Below are 19198 nucleotides of genomic sequence, written 5' to 3'. Positions count from 1 at the left end.
TTTCAAGATTTCTAATGTAGCTCCTTCTACTTCTGTCCCCTAAACACAGATACTCTCAAACCTCATTGCTGTTAATATAATCAGAGAAGATAAAATTAGAAATTATCTCTGTTTCTCATGGTTTTTATATGCTCTCTGTAAGCTTCTCTTGCTGGCTGAGAGCTTAGAGTGGGACAGTGACCTTACATCTGGCAGCATGGGCATTTACTAGTCTGCATCTGTAGTTACCAGGTATGCTGTTACACCTTGTCATTCAGGTTGAAGGAACTGATTTTCATTTGCAGTATTCACATACCTTTTTGTCACATTCTTTATTTGCTGAGGTTGTGGAAAATAGAGCGTACTTGATACCACATCTTCTCAGCTGCCTTGTTGAGAGCATTTTTCCACTGTGAGATTTTCAGCTGGCTAGGAAGTTATTCTTTGTGTGTTTAGTCTGTTCCTGTGACCAAATTGAAATTCTACCTTTTGTTCTTATGTTACTTGTAAAGATTTTTGACCTGCACACAAGGTGACTTCACTGCCTCATATGAGGTCATTGGGAACCCTTCTTTTCAGATGTGCCTTTCAGTACCTTACTCATCAGTTGAAAGCATTTCTTATTACCACTGGTCACTAATATATTTTTATCCCAATTCCTGTGAAACCAGTTTTCCTAGCTGGCCTGTGCATCTTGTATGCAAATAATTCCACATCTTTTGGATGAAAAATATTCTAGATAAGTGTGGTGGTTTGATCTTGGCTAAATGCCAGGTACCCACCAAGTTGCTCTATCACTTCCCCCCCCTTCTCCCATTTTTCTCAACAGGGCAAAGAAGGGAAAGCAAATAATATAGGAAAAAACCCCAACCCTTGTGTGTAAAACAAAAGCTGTTTTAATATAAGCAAAGCAAAGCAAAGGTCCACACACGGAAGCAAAAAGAAAACAGATTTATTCTCTACTTCCCATGGACAGGCGATGTCAGGCCTTCTCAGGAAGCAGGGCTCCGATACGTGCAGTGGTTGCCTCGGAGGACCAAGGGTGAAACCCCCACCCCCCCCCACCCCCTTCCTCCTTTCTCCCAGCTTTATACTGAGCAGACATCATATGGTCTGGAATATCCCTTTGGGCAGTTCGGGTCACCTGTCCTGGCTGTGTCCCCTCCCAAGATCTTGCCCACCCTGTCCCACCTTGGGGGGAAATGTCGGAAAGAGCCTTGGTGCTGTGTAAGCCCTGCTCAGCAGTAGCCACAACACCAGGGTGCTATCAACACCCTGCCAGCTCCCAGCATAAACCACAGCACCGTGAGGGCTGCGATAGGGGAAAATCAATTCTGGCTTAGCCAGACCCAGTACAATAAGTATAGATATTTATTACAGTCATATAGTTTGTAGATTCAATGCACACTTCTATTGCTATCCCTCAATTAATTTGAAATCGCTCTTAATCACATTACTGTAAAATGAAAATAACATTGCTTATTCATCCCAAGTAGGCTATTACAAGTATTGCAAGATAAAATCATGCTTAACATTCTTATGCTAAGATTAAATTGTTAAACTCTTTTTTCCCCCCCTTTTCCTTTCTCTTCTATGGCTGTCTTCCATTTCATTGTTCTGACAGGGTGGTGTAGTCAAGTATTCCCTCTTTCTACACAACATGCTCTTCATCTGCAAACAGTAGCGGGCCCCTTTCATGCTGGAATATGTCAGCTTTTCTAGCCAGTCATTTTGAAGTACTCCAGGTAATTCAGACAGTTTTAATCATGCTCTCAGAAACTTACTTCATTTCCTTCTTATCCAGCAGATAGACTGTTCTTCTTAATTAAAGGAAATGTTTTTCACTGCCTTGGACAACAAAGTATTTCCAGTTGTCACTTTCTGTTCATGACTAAGTCAGCTTTAAGGGGTAAAGTGCCACCTGTTCCTTTAGTGACTCAGCATATTCGGTTCAAAGTAAAGTGCTTTTACATGAAACATTATTATGTATCTGTTTACAATACCGAATAGATTCGATAGAAATTGGGACCAAGCACGATGGTCGTTTTGGAGTAACAGTGAGACTGGAGTGATTCAGTTCCAGCATCTGTCTTTCAATCATTCTGGAATGAAATAGGTCATTACAAGTAACCCATCCTCTTTTTTGCAAATCACGAGTGAGGAAGAATGAGAAATTTGAGTTGCGAAATACTCTCTGTAGATAGACCAGAAGAGCCGTATTTGGTTCTAGAAATTACAGCTGACAACAACTGTTAGTTGCCAAGCCGACATGCTCAGTGCCAGTCTTGACAAAAGATCACAAAAGGTGCCAATCAAACAGAAAATTGAGGCTGCTTTCCTACTAGTTCATACTCCCCTGTGTTGCTCTGCTCCCTCCTAGCATGTAAACTTGTGACTTCTCAAAGCTGTGGGTTTACTGTAGCTCAGCAGATGGTAGCTCTGAAAAGCATATGTTATCTTCCTTAGCTTTCAGCATCAGTCCAACTTTTAGCTTTATCGTCCCACTGGCACTAGTAGCACTGACCAGATTGTTTCCGTTCTGAATGCCAGCAAAACTCAGATTGTCTGCAAACTTCCCCTTGCGTTTTTAATGTCTTGGGTTGTTCATGCCATGTTTTATGAAGTCCCACATGCTGGGAACTAAAAGAGAGGTGACATAATTGTGATGGTTTAAGCCCTGCCGGGACCGGAGAGCACGTTGCCCTTTGCCCCTCCCTCACCCTCAGCCGGTCGGGCTGGCAGTGAGGCACAAACCCCGGGGTAAAATAAGAAGAAATTTAATACAACAGTGTGATAAACAATCTGAACAACAACAGTAGCAATGAGAACAACAGTAAACAGCAATAACAGTAAGCAAGACAAATGATATACAGAGAAATACCGCAAATGGTCAGGGAACAAAGCCGACGTGTGCTTCCCGCCACCAAGGAAAAAAGGTTCCACCCCTGGACCTGACGCCAGCATGATATGAATAACCCGGCTGGAGATCCTTTCCCCCTCTTTCTCTGCTGGGGAAACTTAACCCTATCCTAGTTGAACCAGGACAATAACGCAACTTCACCCTAAAAGTGTATGTAAAGGTAAAGAATCTTAGCCATGTGGGCTTCAGTGGGAATGCCTTATCTTGGAAAATGTATTCTTTTGGGGGCACCTCTTGTCACACGTTTTTGCTTTTACTAGTACTGTGTTCAGTGTTGTTTGTTTCTTTATCTAGGTGTGCTTTAACTTTGGAATAATCTGCATATGTGCATATGTGCTCACTTAATTCCTTTAGTCTGCAATGTTAAAAAAAAAAAGTGTATTCTATTTAATTTTTGAATTTTCAACTGGTGGTGTTCTTAGTTTTGCTGGATGTGCCTGAATTCCTCAGGTAATCATACCAGATAAGTAACAGCATTAATGTCATTAACTTGAAACCACTTCACTTTTCAGTGTGTGATTTTTCACTTTACATGGATAATACCAGCAGAATAAATTAGCAATATGTCACATAGAGACCTGAATAAACAGTTTAGAAACAGTTGGGTTTTTTGATTACTGACTCCTTCTAGCAATGTATATAAAGGATATAAGACTGAACTCTTTTTCAGTATTTGACATGTCAACATATTTTAAAGGTTTGATCCCCCATTAATCAACATACAGTGTCTTTTCTTTTAACATTGCTTACTTGCTCCCTGTTCTCTTGCACCTTGCAGAGAAAATCTATTTTTCTTTTTCATGATTTACTTTTAGGTCATCCTCTGTGAAAAAGCCTGGGAGAGAGCATTAAATGAATTTACTAGTAAATACTTTATTAGGTTACTGCAAAAGTGACTACTGACTTGGAGTGTGAAAAAATATTATTTTTCCAGTACATTTGGAGTACAATTTATGCAATAACTGCAAAATTTCTTCTTAAAATTAAGAATTCTTAAAATTAAGAATTTCTTCTTAAAAGAAATGTTTCATTATCATATCTCCCAATCAAAGGAGTAATAGGCATAGTTTTTGTAGAGACCGTGCAGTGGCATTATATAAAGGTTATCAGTGGCATGCAAATAAATATTTTTTACTCCTTTTTTTATGACATGCCTTCTTTCCTTTCTCATATCTCTTACTTTCAGCACATTTTTCACATTTTAATATGGAATATGCATATGTCTTTGCTCAAAGAGATAGGGCATGGCACACAGTTTTTGGCAGTTTGTTTATTTTGACTGCATATCCCTGCTGGGATTACATGAACAAATGACAACTAAAATGCAGCTGAAGGAGTCTGCTTTGTATTTTCAAATGCTTAAAGCTTCCAACGTTACTGTAACTTGGGCAAAAACCTTATAGTGTGAACAAATGATTTGGAAGATCATTTAAAAGCATTACTGTGTTGATTAATGTTAAATAGAAGGGGTAGGTACATGTTGTTCCCAACTTCCTCTAATTTTTCTCCAAAATTATGTTTTGTTATGTTTATGAAAGAAGAACTTTAAAGATTTTATTTTTAAAGATACTATTGCTGTCAAGATTCAGGAAGAATGGGGTGTGCATGAACACCTGGAAGGGCAGCTCAGGTAAGCTGCAGTTTACCGTGGAAGAGCACATCAGAGGTACATTCTTGACAGATGGCTTGTTGTCTTTTCTCCTTCAGAGGGACTGTTTCAGGAAACAGTTTCGGGAGCATGTATGAGTTGCTAGCACTGTTCTGTTACAGAATGTAATCTTCTCCAGATCCATTTTTATCTTTTTTTTTTTTTTTAATGAACATCGTATTAATTTGCAAATATCTGCCAAAAAAAAATCTAATCTTGAGCCAAGAGAAACTGATTAAAGCAACGTGGCTTTTTAATTTTTTTAATTAGTTTAAAGGTTCTGTACACTGCTACATTGTTCCCCACACCTATCTGCGCAATCAGAAAGCAGTCAACAATAAAAACCCCACCAAAACCTTAAAAGGAATTTCAGTTGATTTCTTGAGACTTCCAAGAGGAAGGAGTGTGTTTTCTTCTGCATCTTGGCATAGCGGAGGATGCCTTTTGAATTGTAGGTAGACACTTTTTATTTCATAGTAAAAAGGGACTGGAACTCTCCTCTTGTCTTTCTGTATCCTGTTTTGAGCATAGCCCCAGTAATTCTTTATTATAGATTTTCAACACTGCTTATATCTCTCAATCTGCAATGTATGACTTTGTATAAAAAGACAGATAATTTATAGAAAATATGAGATTCCTGTTAGGAAAATTTTTCTTGACAGCAAAGGCTGTTATTTGTTGATCTTCCCTAATGATTGAGTGTTCTCCAGTTTCTTGCAAGATTAATTCATTGAAAGGAGGCAGAAAATATCTCTGTGACAGACTGTGCAAAGGCAGTTGCCCTGGTAAAGGGATCTGCTCAATTAAAATCTTAATTTTGTCTCATTTGTCTCAAGGTCACCAAATAAAAGGTAGTTCACTTGAGTACTATAATTGTCTAGATAAAGAATTAATCTTCCTCAGTAGATACTCCAAACTAGAGATACTTTAATTAACAAGCATTGTGATCACTGAGGATATCAGCGAGAGTCTATTTCAGATGATTGAAACGTGGGACATCTTGTCACCAGATTTATTTTTTTTTTAATTTGCTCCTTGGGAATATATTGAAAAATAATGTATTTATTCATAACACTCAAGGATGTACTTACCAGTTCTGTAGAAGATCCACTTACTGTGAAATGGTAGAAATCCCTTCTCAAATGCGTAAGCCAGTAACCTGGTCCATGCACATTACCAAGGCTATTGCAGAAACCTCTGATGAAGAGATTCTCATAAATGTTGCTTGCAACAGTCACTGAGTTCTCCAGAAACCCAGTGGCATTTGTTCAACTTGCAAAGCATTCCAAGCTATATTCTGGAGTTCTGTAGCTAACAAACCAAGAAGATGGTATTACAGCTATATCAGAGGAGGAACTAAGCCATCTGCACTATTCAGATAGGCTGTTCAGCACTGTATGTGGTGTATTTATTACAAATAATGCTGCTGTCCCCCATTTTCCAGGCAGTCAAAAGTCCGTAACAAATCATCTCAGTAGGTATTCTTCATATTAACCTGATGTGAACTGTCAGAGCCAGTGCTACAGAATGTATTTCACAAGAGGAGATACCTCTTAATAAAACTGTTTGCTAAGCACCCAAAAGAAATATGCCAAGCACGTCATCTGAGAGACATTATGGTCTGCATTAATTACCAGAAATTGGTCTCACCCAGTGGATACCAAAATAGAGCTGTATACTTCCACCTCGGATTCTCATGATAATGAAGACACTGTAGCAAGGTACAGTTTGATGAGCATGATAATACTGCTTTTCAATCAACCCCATCTTTTGGCATACTTTTCCCAGTATAGTCTGGGAATGGCCAATGTTGGATCAGATTTGGTGCAGCTTCTTTATAACTAACAGGGTAAACACTTTTCCATTCAAATCTATAGAGAGAATCTTCTTGAAAACAATTTTGGTTTTAAGGAGTTAAACTAAATTATTTAAGATCATTATTTGCATGTCTCAGCAACATAAAATCATCAGGCTTTTAGCCCTGAAATGGGCTGGTTTATGTTTTTTCAGAATGGTCCTGCTAGCTTCACTGTCCTCACATACTTTTCTTAGAGCAAGACTCTGAATGTTCTCACACATGTTTTTCTCTCATATTGGAAATCCTCTTCCACTGAGTTGGTACATTCACTGTGCTTTTGGTTTTGTCCTTGGCAACTGCTCGATTTAATACCTTTTGCTGAAGACTGGATTTTGAGTGGCTGTCAGTTTGAAAGCATACCTTGATTCTTTAACATATACTGTTGCAAAATGACAGGATAATATTCCACTCATCCCAAATTTCTGCAGATTTTTAGAGAACTTTTATCTCTTGATAGCTTGTTCAATATATGCTGTAAGGCAAACAGAAGCTACTCTGGTGTAGTTCTTAAATACTTTGTTTTGAAAATTTTGTTCTTCTTACACTATATTTAATTTTAGTTTTTGTTTCAATGGCTGATTTTTACATTTGATTTTTATTTTAATTATTGGTTGTACCAGGTATTATTCTAGAAGGAATGAAAAAATCACCTACCCTTATGAAAGAAAACAACTGCTGTATTGTGATTTGTTTTCTGGCTAGTTGGACTGCAATAAAAAGAGACATGTGTGATCTTAGGTCACAAAAATACCCTCTGAAACCTCAATAAAATGCCATTCATAAGGAAGATTTTATTGCTGTTTAGAAAATACTTTTACTTTTTTCAGCCAAATGGTGCAGGTCTCTTGAGCAGAGAGTGACTGGCTGTGTGGGATCTGTTCACAGGGCAGTTGGCTTGTGCACTGAAGTTAAAGGTAAAAAGAACAGCACCTTTGGGACTTCTTCTCACAGTGTTAGGGCCAAATTCAACTAACCCAGCATGTTGCAGGGAGAAGGAATCCACATTGAAGCCTAATCAGCCATTTTATAAATGTCATTTTTGGCTTTGCATCTGTTTGCTCAATTAACAAAAGCAGAAGAAAAAATACAACAATGTTGTTTGTTGAACTACAGAATGCTTTTATTAAGGTCCTTAAAGCATTGGTATTTTTCTTAACAAAGGAACACTCATTATCTTACACTCATATCATTATCTTAAGCTTAATAGCTTTATTTCAGAGTTCACCTTGAGTTTGTATTTTTAATGCACTTAGCTTCAATAAAAACTAAATGTTGAAAGGTTTTAAGGTTAAAAGTTTCTTTTCTAGTTCAATTGCTGTCAGCTCTCAAAAATAATTATAGAAGTTGACATATAATTATTTGATACTTAATCTCTGAAGCCTGATTTTGAATTTGACATCAGTTATGAAATTATGGTAATGTATTCATTATTTACATGACAAAACTTGCTTCCTACTAAATAGATGCTGAGGATATAAATTGTTGGGAAGCTACACATTAGTTTAATTAGGGGTTTTTTAGCTGCACATTAGTGGTGTAAATAAATGTGGTGGATTATATCTACAAAACTGGAATAATAAGTGAAAACATGAGGTGCTATAGGTGTTTACCTGAAATTTTTAGAGTGTATTGGTTTTTGTATGTTGAATCTGGCCCTCTCTGAAAGCGAAACTTTGCTTTGTTTAATTTGATACAGACTTGTTGCACTAAAACAAAGACACTTCTGTTAATCTCTGCTGTTAATCCCTCAATTTTATCCTTCTGGTTAAGGCACCACCTTTTTCTTCTAGTTTTTTTGAGAATAATAAGACAACAGCATTTGACTTCACCATTGTTTGTGTGTAATTGGGCTACTGCCTCATGACTGGAGAATAGCCTAGTTTATTCTCAGTTTGTTTGATCAAGGGATTGAAGGAAAAAATACGTCTCTTTTCCATGAAATAGATTAGTTTGATAGTCCTGACTGTTGATGCTGTATAATTTAATTCTGTCATGAGAAAAATTGTTTTCATAAATGTGTGTTTCCTACTGATCACTGAGAAATAACATTCCACAGAGGAAGCACATGTAGCATTCAGATTTATTGTGTGTGGTTTTGATTATATTTCTTGGTCTTCTGCTAGACTGAATCAGATTAACATGAGAAGAGAAAAACTTTTAAAAAATTGTATTAACCTATATTTACTCATTGTATGGCCAAACGTTAGAGTTTGTTGTGTTTGACAGTTGGCACGTTTGTCCTCAGAGAAGCTTGGACCCGAATTTGAAGGCCTTTAGTTACTTCTAAAGAAATTGTGTTTAATTTCTGGTTTGGATTTGCTGATATCCTCTCATGAAATATACCATGTAGTGTTAATAACTTGTGCCATCTCATTACTTGTATTGCTATAGGGTCAGGTGATGGGGTTTCTTTTGGAGGTGTTTCTAAATGATAAAAGAATGTGGGTTATTTTTTTATTATTATATTGAGTTTCTAGATTCATGTCATGTGTTTCCCATATCTTCCCAACAGCTGTTTCTGAAAGAAAAATCTTAATGTTGTTTTAGCTAGAGGGAGAGATGTGCTGACTGCATCAGGAAGTGTGCACTGGTACCATGCAGGTAATTCTTAACACTGAGGAAAGATAATGACCAGTGTAGAGTTAAGATCTGCTTCTAGTCTTTGACTTCCATACCTCTTGATTCAGACACTGTTAGGCTCCTGTTCCTAACATTTGGGGCAAGCTGGTTTCCCATAACCTTTCTAGTCTTCATCCCTTGCCCCCTCCAGTGCTGATCTGAACACACACTTTGTTTTCAAAAATCAAACTTTCCTAGCTTCAGGAAATGAAGTTCACCCTTCCCATCTCTTAAAGCCACTGTGGGACTTCTTGACTCACATACAGCAGACTAATTTTCAGGGTCTGTTAATATTTTTATTGGCATATGTTACCTTGTCATATAAATGGCACAGAACAGCGAGGAACAGTGTAACAAAATGATGAGAAATTGTGGGAGGAGAGGCTCACAAGCAGAAGAGGTAACTGAGTGCTGGAGTTTGCAAGCCATGCATCCAAACAAGAGAAACTCATTCGGAAGTATGTTGATTGGTCTTTTAGCTTGGATGAAATGTGCAACAGAGGCAGTAATATTAAACCAAGCTGTTTGAAAAGCATAATGAAATGACTGTTTCTTTTACTTAGTAATTTAGTGCACTGGTTTTTGACCTTAGTATAATGTTGAAAAATAGTGACAAGCTACTTAAGAAGCTGGCATTGCTAGGTACAGTACAAAGCAAAGAAAGAGGCACAAATAATGCTTACTGTTCTTAAAAAAATAAATCCAGCTCTACTTAATTCCCTGTAGATCATCAGCAATGTGTAAGTCCCCTGATCCTCATTTCTCAATGCGTAAGATAGGGAACTTTATTCAACCTTTGGCAACTTTCCTTTGACTGTCAATCAGACACCCAGTTGTGGTGATTGGACTGTGTGATGTGGTCAGTCCTGTTTCCTTCATCACTTATTTAGCTTTCTTTCATCACTTTCTTTCTTGAGGTTAAGCAATTAGGCTTTCCAAATGCTGCCATTATTCACCGTGGTTTGGTGATCAACCGCTAGTAAAGTGAAGTGAGTTTTGAGCAACTAAAAGATAAAGCAAAACCTTTCAGAACAGGGTTTTTTCTTGTTTTCAAAACAAAGTAGGATTTTTGGGAAGAGTTTCTCCTTGGCTTCCTTATGTTATACTTCCCAGATTTTAAATGTTTTTCTTGGTGTACCAAAACTACAAAAAACACCCCAAAACCCAACAACTCAGCTGTGTCACTGTGTTTATGATCTTTTAAATTTGTAAGTTAAAGTTAAGACTATGGCCAGGTGGAACAGACCTTAGAAACAAAGAAGTGATGAAGAAAATGGTGGAGGTAATGGACACTTTCCTGTAAGTTTTAAATCAATCTAACTCAGATCACTAGCATTCTGTTGATGTTGGGTTTTTTTTCAGTAAAAATTTCCTGGTTTTCTCATCTATTTAATCATTAATCAACAAGACTGCTAATAAAGGTCTGAACAACTTAGCTGATTGTTTCCTGCCTTTCAGCATATCCTTCCGGAATTTTTTCCCATTATCGTGTGTTTCATGCTCTGACCTAAATTGCTATAGTATTATAGTCTCTCAGATGGCTGCTCTGTTTCATTCTACAAGTGAATAAATGTGCTCTTCTGTGTCTCTTAGGACTACAAAGTGCTTTGAGGTCTTATGCAATGATACAAACTTCCTCAGTGGGGGCAGTGGAGGGGGAGGTACTGATCTCTGTCTGGTGACCAGCGATAGGACATGAGGAAATGGAATGAAACTGCATCAGGGGAAGTTCAGGTTGGACATTAAGAAAGCTTCTTCACTGAGAGTATGGTCACTCACTGGAACAGGTTCCCCATGGAAGTGATCATGGCACCAAGCCTGTCAGAGTTCAAGGAGCATCTGGACAATTCTTTATTCTTTAGCATATGCTTTTATGTCATATGCTTTAGTTTTAGGTAGTACTGAGAGGAGCAGCGATTTGGACTCGATGATCCTTATGGTTCACTTCCAACTTGAGATACTCTTTGATTCTATATTATACATTGTAGTGTCTAATATTTCATAATACAAGGCTCAGTGGCAATTTTAAACTAAGTAATATTAGTTCAATGCATATAGTTTTCTTTGAATTATTTTAAATAATGTTGATTATTGCGTCAGTTTAATTTATGTTGAGGAGCAAAGTATGCTTTAAAGCAAATGAGCTTCATCTGTCCATCAGGATTAGTAGCTGCAGCAACAGTGGACTGTCCTGTGGGTGGTGGTAATGCTACATCAACGAAGGCTCAAGCTAAACAATCTGACATGGCTGACTGACACAGAGAAATATTTTCTGAATACCAAAGTTAGATGAATAAAACAAGCTGTTTCTATAGCTGTGCACAAGTTCTGTATATTTCTTGCAAGTGTGTGTATTCATTAGGTGAAATATAATATTTCTGTATACATTTTATATCAATGATAAGCCTCTGTGGTGGTTCAGAAGTGTTGTAAATATATACTTATATATAAATATATATATTATATATATTATAAAACCACCATTGTGTGTTAGATACATAACTCTGAAGGAAAATATATTAAAATATAATTATAAAATTCAAATAACTTATGCATATTTTCAGTTAACCTTTTGTCACCCTTTATTTTGTAAGAATAAACATTATGCCAGAAAAAATAATCAGATGAAGATCATAGCTTATGTTACATTAACATGTAGCATGGAAATTTGTTTGAGGAAAGAATTAACACCTATATATGCTGATGTGCATTACAGTAAAAGATAATGAGATTAGTATTGAAATGCAAAAATTATTTACATTAGTTTAAAAAAAATTAATTTGTAAAACCCTTAATAAGGCCCTTTATAAGGCCTATAAATCTTGTTAGGGAGGAAAACTCTTTCAGAGGACTCACAGATAACAAAGTAACTTTCCACTTCTCAGGAAAGCTTTTCTATTTTCTATTATTTATATTTGTCTTCTGTTTTAAAATTGTTCTAAAATATTAAATCTTCTAATTTGAAAGTTTTTATTGTTTATTGAGATAATTTTAATTCATTCCTCATAGTGTTCAGCTATACCTCATCACTGAAAATTCAAGAATTTCACAGAGAAGTGGAAAGGGGTAGCTTTTCTTAAGAGATGCAGCTTTGTTTCATAAAAGAAAGGATAAAGTCATAGAAATTAATAGTTATTTTCCATGTCCAGATTGAGAAATAAATGAGAATTTATCAGCAGGCATATAGCTTAAATTGGGCACACAAAACCAAAGGATGTGATATGATTAATTCTGAAAATCTTGACCAGTCTTTAGGTGAAAGACTTTTTTTTTTTTTTTATATATTTTGAGTCAGAAGACTTATTTTGATTCTACTTCCCTTTCTCTAACAGTACTCAGCTTGACATACTGTGTGAAATGGAGAAAAATTATGAGAAATGGAAAAGAGTTTTCAGCTTTGAGTGCTAAATTTTTTAGGAGCTCTCTCTCAGAAAAAGTAATTATCTGAAAATTGTTGTCAGAAAATACAAAAGAAAGTGTTATTTCCAAAATGAGATTTTTCACTATAATTCAAGATGATAAACATTCTCATTAGATTTTTTTTTGTATGTGATGAGAACATTTTTTATTGCTTGATTTGAGGGTGACTCTGAAAATAAACAATCTTCTGGGATGAGGTGGTTTTGCTTTCGTTAGTTTTCTTTTTTTTGTTGTTGTTGATTCCAGTGATATCCTTCTTTAAAGCTGTATCACACTGAACATTTTTATTAGAATAACCAGCATTCCATCTCTCTCTGTAGTCCCATTTTAAAAAGATGTTCCAGTAGGAATAGATACTTACAGTAATTAATGCTTTGTCTCTCTCAAATTCACGTGCTTGTTATTTTATGATGAGAATTCCACATGCACATTGCAAATTAGCATTTATTCAGTTGCTGTACATACTATCGCTTTCTAGAAGACAGTCATAAATCTCTTAAGATGTTGCCATCATTGTAATTAATTCATTCTTTTTTTCACTGTATTTAATCTTGTGCAGCTTTTTAGTTTTAATAAAAATAGTCCTACAGATGAAGGGTTTCTTTAAAACTTCACTGCCCCTTTGACAGGTTTATGTGATATATATATATATATGTGTGTGTAATTGCATTCAAAAGAGTTAAAACAATATTAAGTTTACAGAATTAAGCTCTCAAACTGAGGGAATTCCAGAGCTTTGTTTCTTTCTGTAGTCATAATTAGCTTCCTTGTGCACATATATTATGAAAAATCTTTATTTTCCTCTTGTCTGTCTCCTCATAGAATGTACCAGTTGCAGTGTGCACACTTAGTAGATTTACTTTCTGTATTTTATTTTATTGTTCCAGTTCATTACATGGTCCAATTCCACACATTGTTCGGTGGTGGTGTGAAGATTAAGTTGTTCTATAACCATCATCAGTAGTATTTCAGTGTTCAAAATAGCAACAGAACTGTCTTATTGAGCAGTGAATTGGACAATTCATATTAATCAGGCTTTTGAGGTCTATTGATATTAAAAATATGTGTGTGTGTATATATATATATATTTAATATTTTTTAAATATTGTTTGTATATATAAAAACACAATTCTCTGTCTTTGGAGACTGAAAGTTATTGGACAGAAAGAAAGAGAATTCTTTACAGAATCACAGTATGGATTCTTTACAGTTTCACAAAACTGTCACGGTGCAAATGTTCAAGATCTCTGGGCTTGTGTATGCTAGACCTTTTACATAATTATCTGCATGCAGTATTGTAAAAGTGAAAATTATCATTTGGTACCATGGGCACTGAGATAAGAGGAGATGTGTTTTCATGCATTAAATGACTGCAAATCTTTCAGATTTATAGATTTCAAGTTTCATGTGACCTTCTCAGTTTATATAGTTAAACAGTTGGGGAAATTTTAGGTAATGACATAGATACCTGTATCATTTGAAAGGTTTATTGCCCAATTTTTGTTGCATTTGACCTCAAAGGTATAGAGTGATAGTAGTATCCTGCACATGAATTCAAGTTTCCAAACAGTATGACAGTTATGAGGATTGATCTGAGTAATACAAGCAGTAGGTAATTTCAAGACTTCCATCTTTAAACTGCTTTAGGAAAGCTTGAGTTTGTCTCAAAATATATAACTGTGTATATTAGAAAGACAGTAATTTTGGTTCAGACATGAGAAGGTGGATGTCAGTAGTATATGTCCTTATAATTACTCTTTTCTTTGAAATACATGTTTCATTTGAAAATGTTTTGGAACATGCAGGAGGTTATCTACTTCAGACATATTTTGATGAAGGTTCTGGCTTTATTAATATTGTTGTCTCTTATCTAACCAGTAGATTACAGTAACACGGGCCAGTTTCCTAACAGGCGAATCTAAGTTTGCAGATTTGTAAAAAAATAATTAATTCCCCTAATTATAATTTAGAAGATTAATAAGAATTCTCATATGGAATTGAATGAGTTGGGCTGACATATTTTCATTTTCTGCGTTGACTTAGCTGTACTTTCTATGTTTTACTTTATTGAACAGATAGAAAGAACCATGTATTGTACAAGCTGAGTTGGTGCCAACATAATATTTCCAGTAAGTTGTTTAATCACTGAACAAGTCTGCTTTTAAACTGGGCAATGTGCCCACTGCCAGTGTGCAGCACTGGGTTAGGATAACTTAACAGTTATACCGATTGTGTTTAATAAACATCGTGAATCAAATCAGCTCTAACTGTTGGACAAGGTAGTTAAGTATGCCAGTAATTATTTAACATCATCAGAAAAGGACTTTCCTTTTTTTTCTTGGTCTCTATGGCCATCAGCACCTTTTCATACTAGCAGAGGTTTGTTTAGCACCAAGTAAAATTTGCTGTCTTTGCAATTTTCCCAGTTCCAGTTGGCTTACATTGCAAAAAGCAGAGCTCAGTGTTGAACCTATTTTTTTTTTTTGAAGAATTCAAAGCACTGACTAGCCCTATGCCATATAATTTGAACATATATATTGCAAAGAGGTATGTTCTTGATCATACTTTTGTTATGAGTTCTGAAGAAAATATTAAATCAGAGTTGTTTGTGATCTGTTCTAAAAGTATTTCTGAAATACAGAAGAAACTTTCATCCCTCTCTGTGTGGATAACATACCAGATATGAAGCTAGTATATCATTCTGCTTTCTAAACAGTAAATTAAAGAGCCATCTCTACTACTTGCATGATGTTTTGGGGAAATCTTGCAACCAAAGAATCTGTCTTTTATTCCAAAATCCAAGCTCCAGATATAATTATGAAGAAAGGGCTGAGGAAGCAGAGCTAGACCGTTTTGTTTTGATTGGACTGAAAGTTTAGACTTAAGTTCTCTGTGGTCAGGAGGCTGAGATTAAAGGGTCTGTAATTAGATTCAATACTCCATGTGTCTTAATGCCCAGAAAGGCCAAACCCTGTCTGTAGGCAATAGTAGTTGCCAGGATCATCAAAAATAATTCATAGATGCAAGTGAAAAGGAAATTATGCATGCTTTCTGAAATAGTTTGTTCTTACTTGCTCTGTCTTGTTTCTGTAAAAAGAAAGGATAGGAAATCCCTCAAAATATCTAGTAAACAAGTAGAACTTGAGGTTGAAAAGAAATAGTTTTACTCCTGGAAACAGATTGCCCAGATCTCATAGGTAGTATGTTATAGTCCTCTATATTCAAGATGTGTTTAGTTAGTTTTTCCTTTTGATCCTCTTAATTTCCTTACATTAGATATAGTAATACCCAAAGCAAAATAAGCTATTAGATGTCTGCATTTTTTATATGTATATGTGTTTGTGAACAGAGAAAAGATTTCTGCCACATAGTCACAAGAGGGCGGGTGCATCTTTTGATTAATAGTTTATACCAAATAAAAATTAAGGTTTTTGTTTCAGAAATTTCCACATTTAGGTTAATGGTAATGAGCAAAACGAAGCATTCTTTTGTCTGGCTTAACAGTTGAGGATAACGCTTGAGGATGAGTTTGGTGTTGGTGACATTCTGCAAATGAAGTGATGGTACTTGAGGGTTCCACTCTTCCCCAGTCCAGCTGCTCAGTGCTGGGGCTGACAGGAAGCGTGCTCTGAACTGTGCTCTGAGTGCTCTTCTCTTTTACAGGCAAGTTAAAGACCAAAATAAGAAAGTAGCAAATCTGAAGCACAAAGAGCAAGTGGAGAAAAAGAAGAGTGCACAGATGCTGGAGGAGGCGAGGAGACGAGAGGATAATCTTAACGACAGCTCCCAACAGCTTCAGGTAACATGGGAATTGAATCAAAGCAATATGGCTTTGCTACCTCGCTCTCTGCTGTACCTCCTGATCCATTTTCATAGCTGTTACCCAAGAAATTTGTTACTTACTGTTTAAAAGGACACATCTATCCCAGAGCACTTCAGTGAAAGCAGCCTCTCTCAGTTGCCTTCATAGCTTACTCCATTTTCATAGAAGGGAAAAATAGTTCTAACGGGCAACTTGGTTATGAAGTGCATCATTGAAATAATCTTACCATTTTGGTATTGAGATTGGTGTGGCATTTCTTCTCTGCTCTTCTAACAGCCTGTTTCTTTAGCTGATTTGTGTACTTTTCCAGCTGGTTTTACCTTATATTGGTGCATTTTCTTCAGTAAATGAAAGAGAACCAAGTAAGTATTCTTATAGTAAATTTAAATTATTGTGGGGTAACTGGAGGACCATGTTTTCTGTGTTTACTCATCCTTATTTGACAGTGAAACCCTACCCTACCTCACGAATTCTTGCTATGGTTACTAGTCAGTTTGCTTTATTTCTGAAATGATAGCATGCTGCTGCCCCATAGAGTCATCTGGTTACCTCAAACCTGCCTAGGCATATGAAAATCACTGGTATGAAGGCAAGTCGGGTATTGCTCAGTGTGCTATATGTTAATATTAGCTGTAGATGGTTTATCAAGCAGTAAGTTTTTAAGTGCTGTCATAAAAATGTTAAATTATTGCCATGAAATAAAACAAAGATACCACGATGCTAAGTGAGGAGATAATTCATATTTTGCCTGTGATTTCTTTAATTTACAAAAATAGCTTTCCTTTTGGTGAGTGAAAATAAACATAGAAACAGTAGTCTACACTTGAGGTCTTTAAAAATTATTTTTTAAATCTTTAGAGAGCAAGCCCTTCTCCTAGTTGTTTTCCTTTGTTATCATAGATTAAATCTTGTTTCTTGTTACCAGCTACCTATCTTAATACATCTACACATCTACTGTGAAGACACAGAATAAACCTTAATAGTTCACTAGCAAAGATAAATCCCCTCCTTAATTCAGATACTTCTTTACTCTGTTCTGTGAAATTCCACCAGGATGATTTCAATTCTTTAAGAATTTTTGAAAGAACCACAGAAACATGTGTCCATGTGGAATGTTCTCAGATGCACTGTTTTGGGGTTTCCCCATCAATTCCCCTTCAATGTGCAGATCACTGAAATAGTTAAGTTCTAAGTGTATGAAAATGATTTCATAACTGTGGAGTTTTATAAAAGGCGGGAATGTGGGATTTCTGCATCTGCTAATGGGTTTTGTGGCTATAATGCTATGGCAATCCACAAGGCTCTCATGTCGCAGCTTTAAGTTTAAACAATACAATCCTTCTTGTATTAGTGAAACATCTTTAAAAATTCCTAAAACTAACACAATATTTTCTAGATTTCTAATGTGCATTTGAGCAAACCTGTATTTTCAGTTTGAAAAGATAAGTGGTACTTGACATTTGACTTGCAATTATGTTCATGGTGTATTTACTGAATGACACCATTCCACAAGACCATCATCTTTGTTTTTATGTAGCACTTTCAGATTTTAAAGACAATGTCTTTCTTTTCTGGCTTTTTTCCCCCCACAATTATTCTTTCCTTTTTCATTTTTCTTTCTTTGACACAAATGGAATGCATTGGAAAATAACTTAAATTTGTTTTTCTCTCAGCTCCTATTTGCATACGATAATTGCTGTTTGGGGTTTTTTTATTTGTTTGCTTGTTTTTAGAAAAAGTAAGTTATGTAATGTGTTTATACAACTAAACATAGCGTCAGACAGACAGTGATATTCTGGTTACTGATCAGTTTAAGTCATGCTAAAACTATTTTAACATCAGTTTCTGATACTTCAAAGAGATTGTACAGCTTTTGTGGCAGTAGTAAGGCAGCTTTTGCTCAGAAATTAGGTGGTAAAAAACAGTGCTGCATTATATCAGAGTTCTTTAAGAATGTGTCTCTGTCCTTATGATGTCCTATCCAATTGTTTACTTACAAAGTGGTTTAGCAGTAAAGAGATCATACATATAAAACTATGAGTAGCATAGTTAGCATAATTTTATGCTAAATACTTCCTCTTTAATTTCAAAGTAACCAACTTACATCTAGGAACGTGAAACAACCAATTGTCTCTTTTGAGGAAGCTAAGTTGTTTGAAAGTTTTCCCTTTTTCTCCAGTGTTACTTTGTTGTAGGTTGGTGGTCTAAAAGGGAAGCTAAAATTGGGAACAAAGACGTCAGAGTGTATAATCTTATTATCTTTATCATTTTACATTCAGGTTTTCCAATTTGAGATGTCTCTACAGCCGTACATACTCTTTTCCACTTTGCTTATGTTTTATTCTGCACTGGTGTCTGTTGCTTTCTCTGTAATTAGATGCAAGTATTAATGAGATTAAAAATAGACATTATCAAATGCATGTAAGAATTTAAGATTGAAGTGGGATGCGATACTCAACACTGAAATATGTAAGTTATTGTAGTATTAATATGACTTGATTTTCCCCAGTGCCTTTCCTGCTTTTGTGAACCTAATTGTCCTGTTTGGGTGGGCTCGATTTTAGAGAGTCTTTCCCCATATTCAACACGAGGCTGAAGGGAATGCTTTCATTCACAGATGAAAAAGGTCTGTATGCTCTAATGAAAATATCAGGCTAAGGTAAAATATGGAGTGTTTAATGACAAGTGACAGATTCAATAAAAACTCCTTCCTTTAGAAGAGCCTTCTGCTTATAGCCTCCCTCTCTCAAGGACTGCAACATTTTGGTTTCCTGGAAGTAAAATTTACCTAGGACCACATTTCAGTTTGTTAGTTATAGAGACCTGTTTTCTCCATAGACCCTAAAGGGCACTGCCTTCTAATCAATTACATAAATAAATATCTAAATAAATAAATAAATACATAAACCTGAGAGGAACGTAGATTGTTGC

The 19198-nt window shown here is 35.8% G+C and overlaps 1 protein-coding gene across 11 annotated transcripts in view; it reads left to right on the top strand.

Annotated features, from left to right (window-relative positions):
* Window positions 1-19198, top strand: part of ERC1 (ELKS/RAB6-interacting/CAST family member 1) — a 280374-nt gene that overhangs the window by 128253 nt on the left and 132923 nt on the right. For all 11 annotated transcript variants that reach the window (XM_026867111.1, XM_026867106.1, XM_026867103.1 and 8 more), the window contains one exon: window positions 16108-16243. In XM_026867111.1, the coding sequence (XP_026722912.1) occupies window positions 16108-16243 (136 nt within the window). The remainder of the gene's footprint in view (window positions 1-16107; window positions 16244-19198) is intronic.

This window comes from Athene cunicularia, assembly GCF_003259725.1.
Source record: "Athene cunicularia isolate RWA chromosome 1 unlocalized genomic scaffold, athCun1 chr1_part2, whole genome shotgun sequence".
NCBI lineage: Eukaryota > Metazoa > Chordata > Aves > Strigiformes > Strigidae > Athene > Athene cunicularia.
Note: the sequence above shows the minus strand (reverse complement) of the source record. Positions and strands in the feature narration are given on the sequence as shown.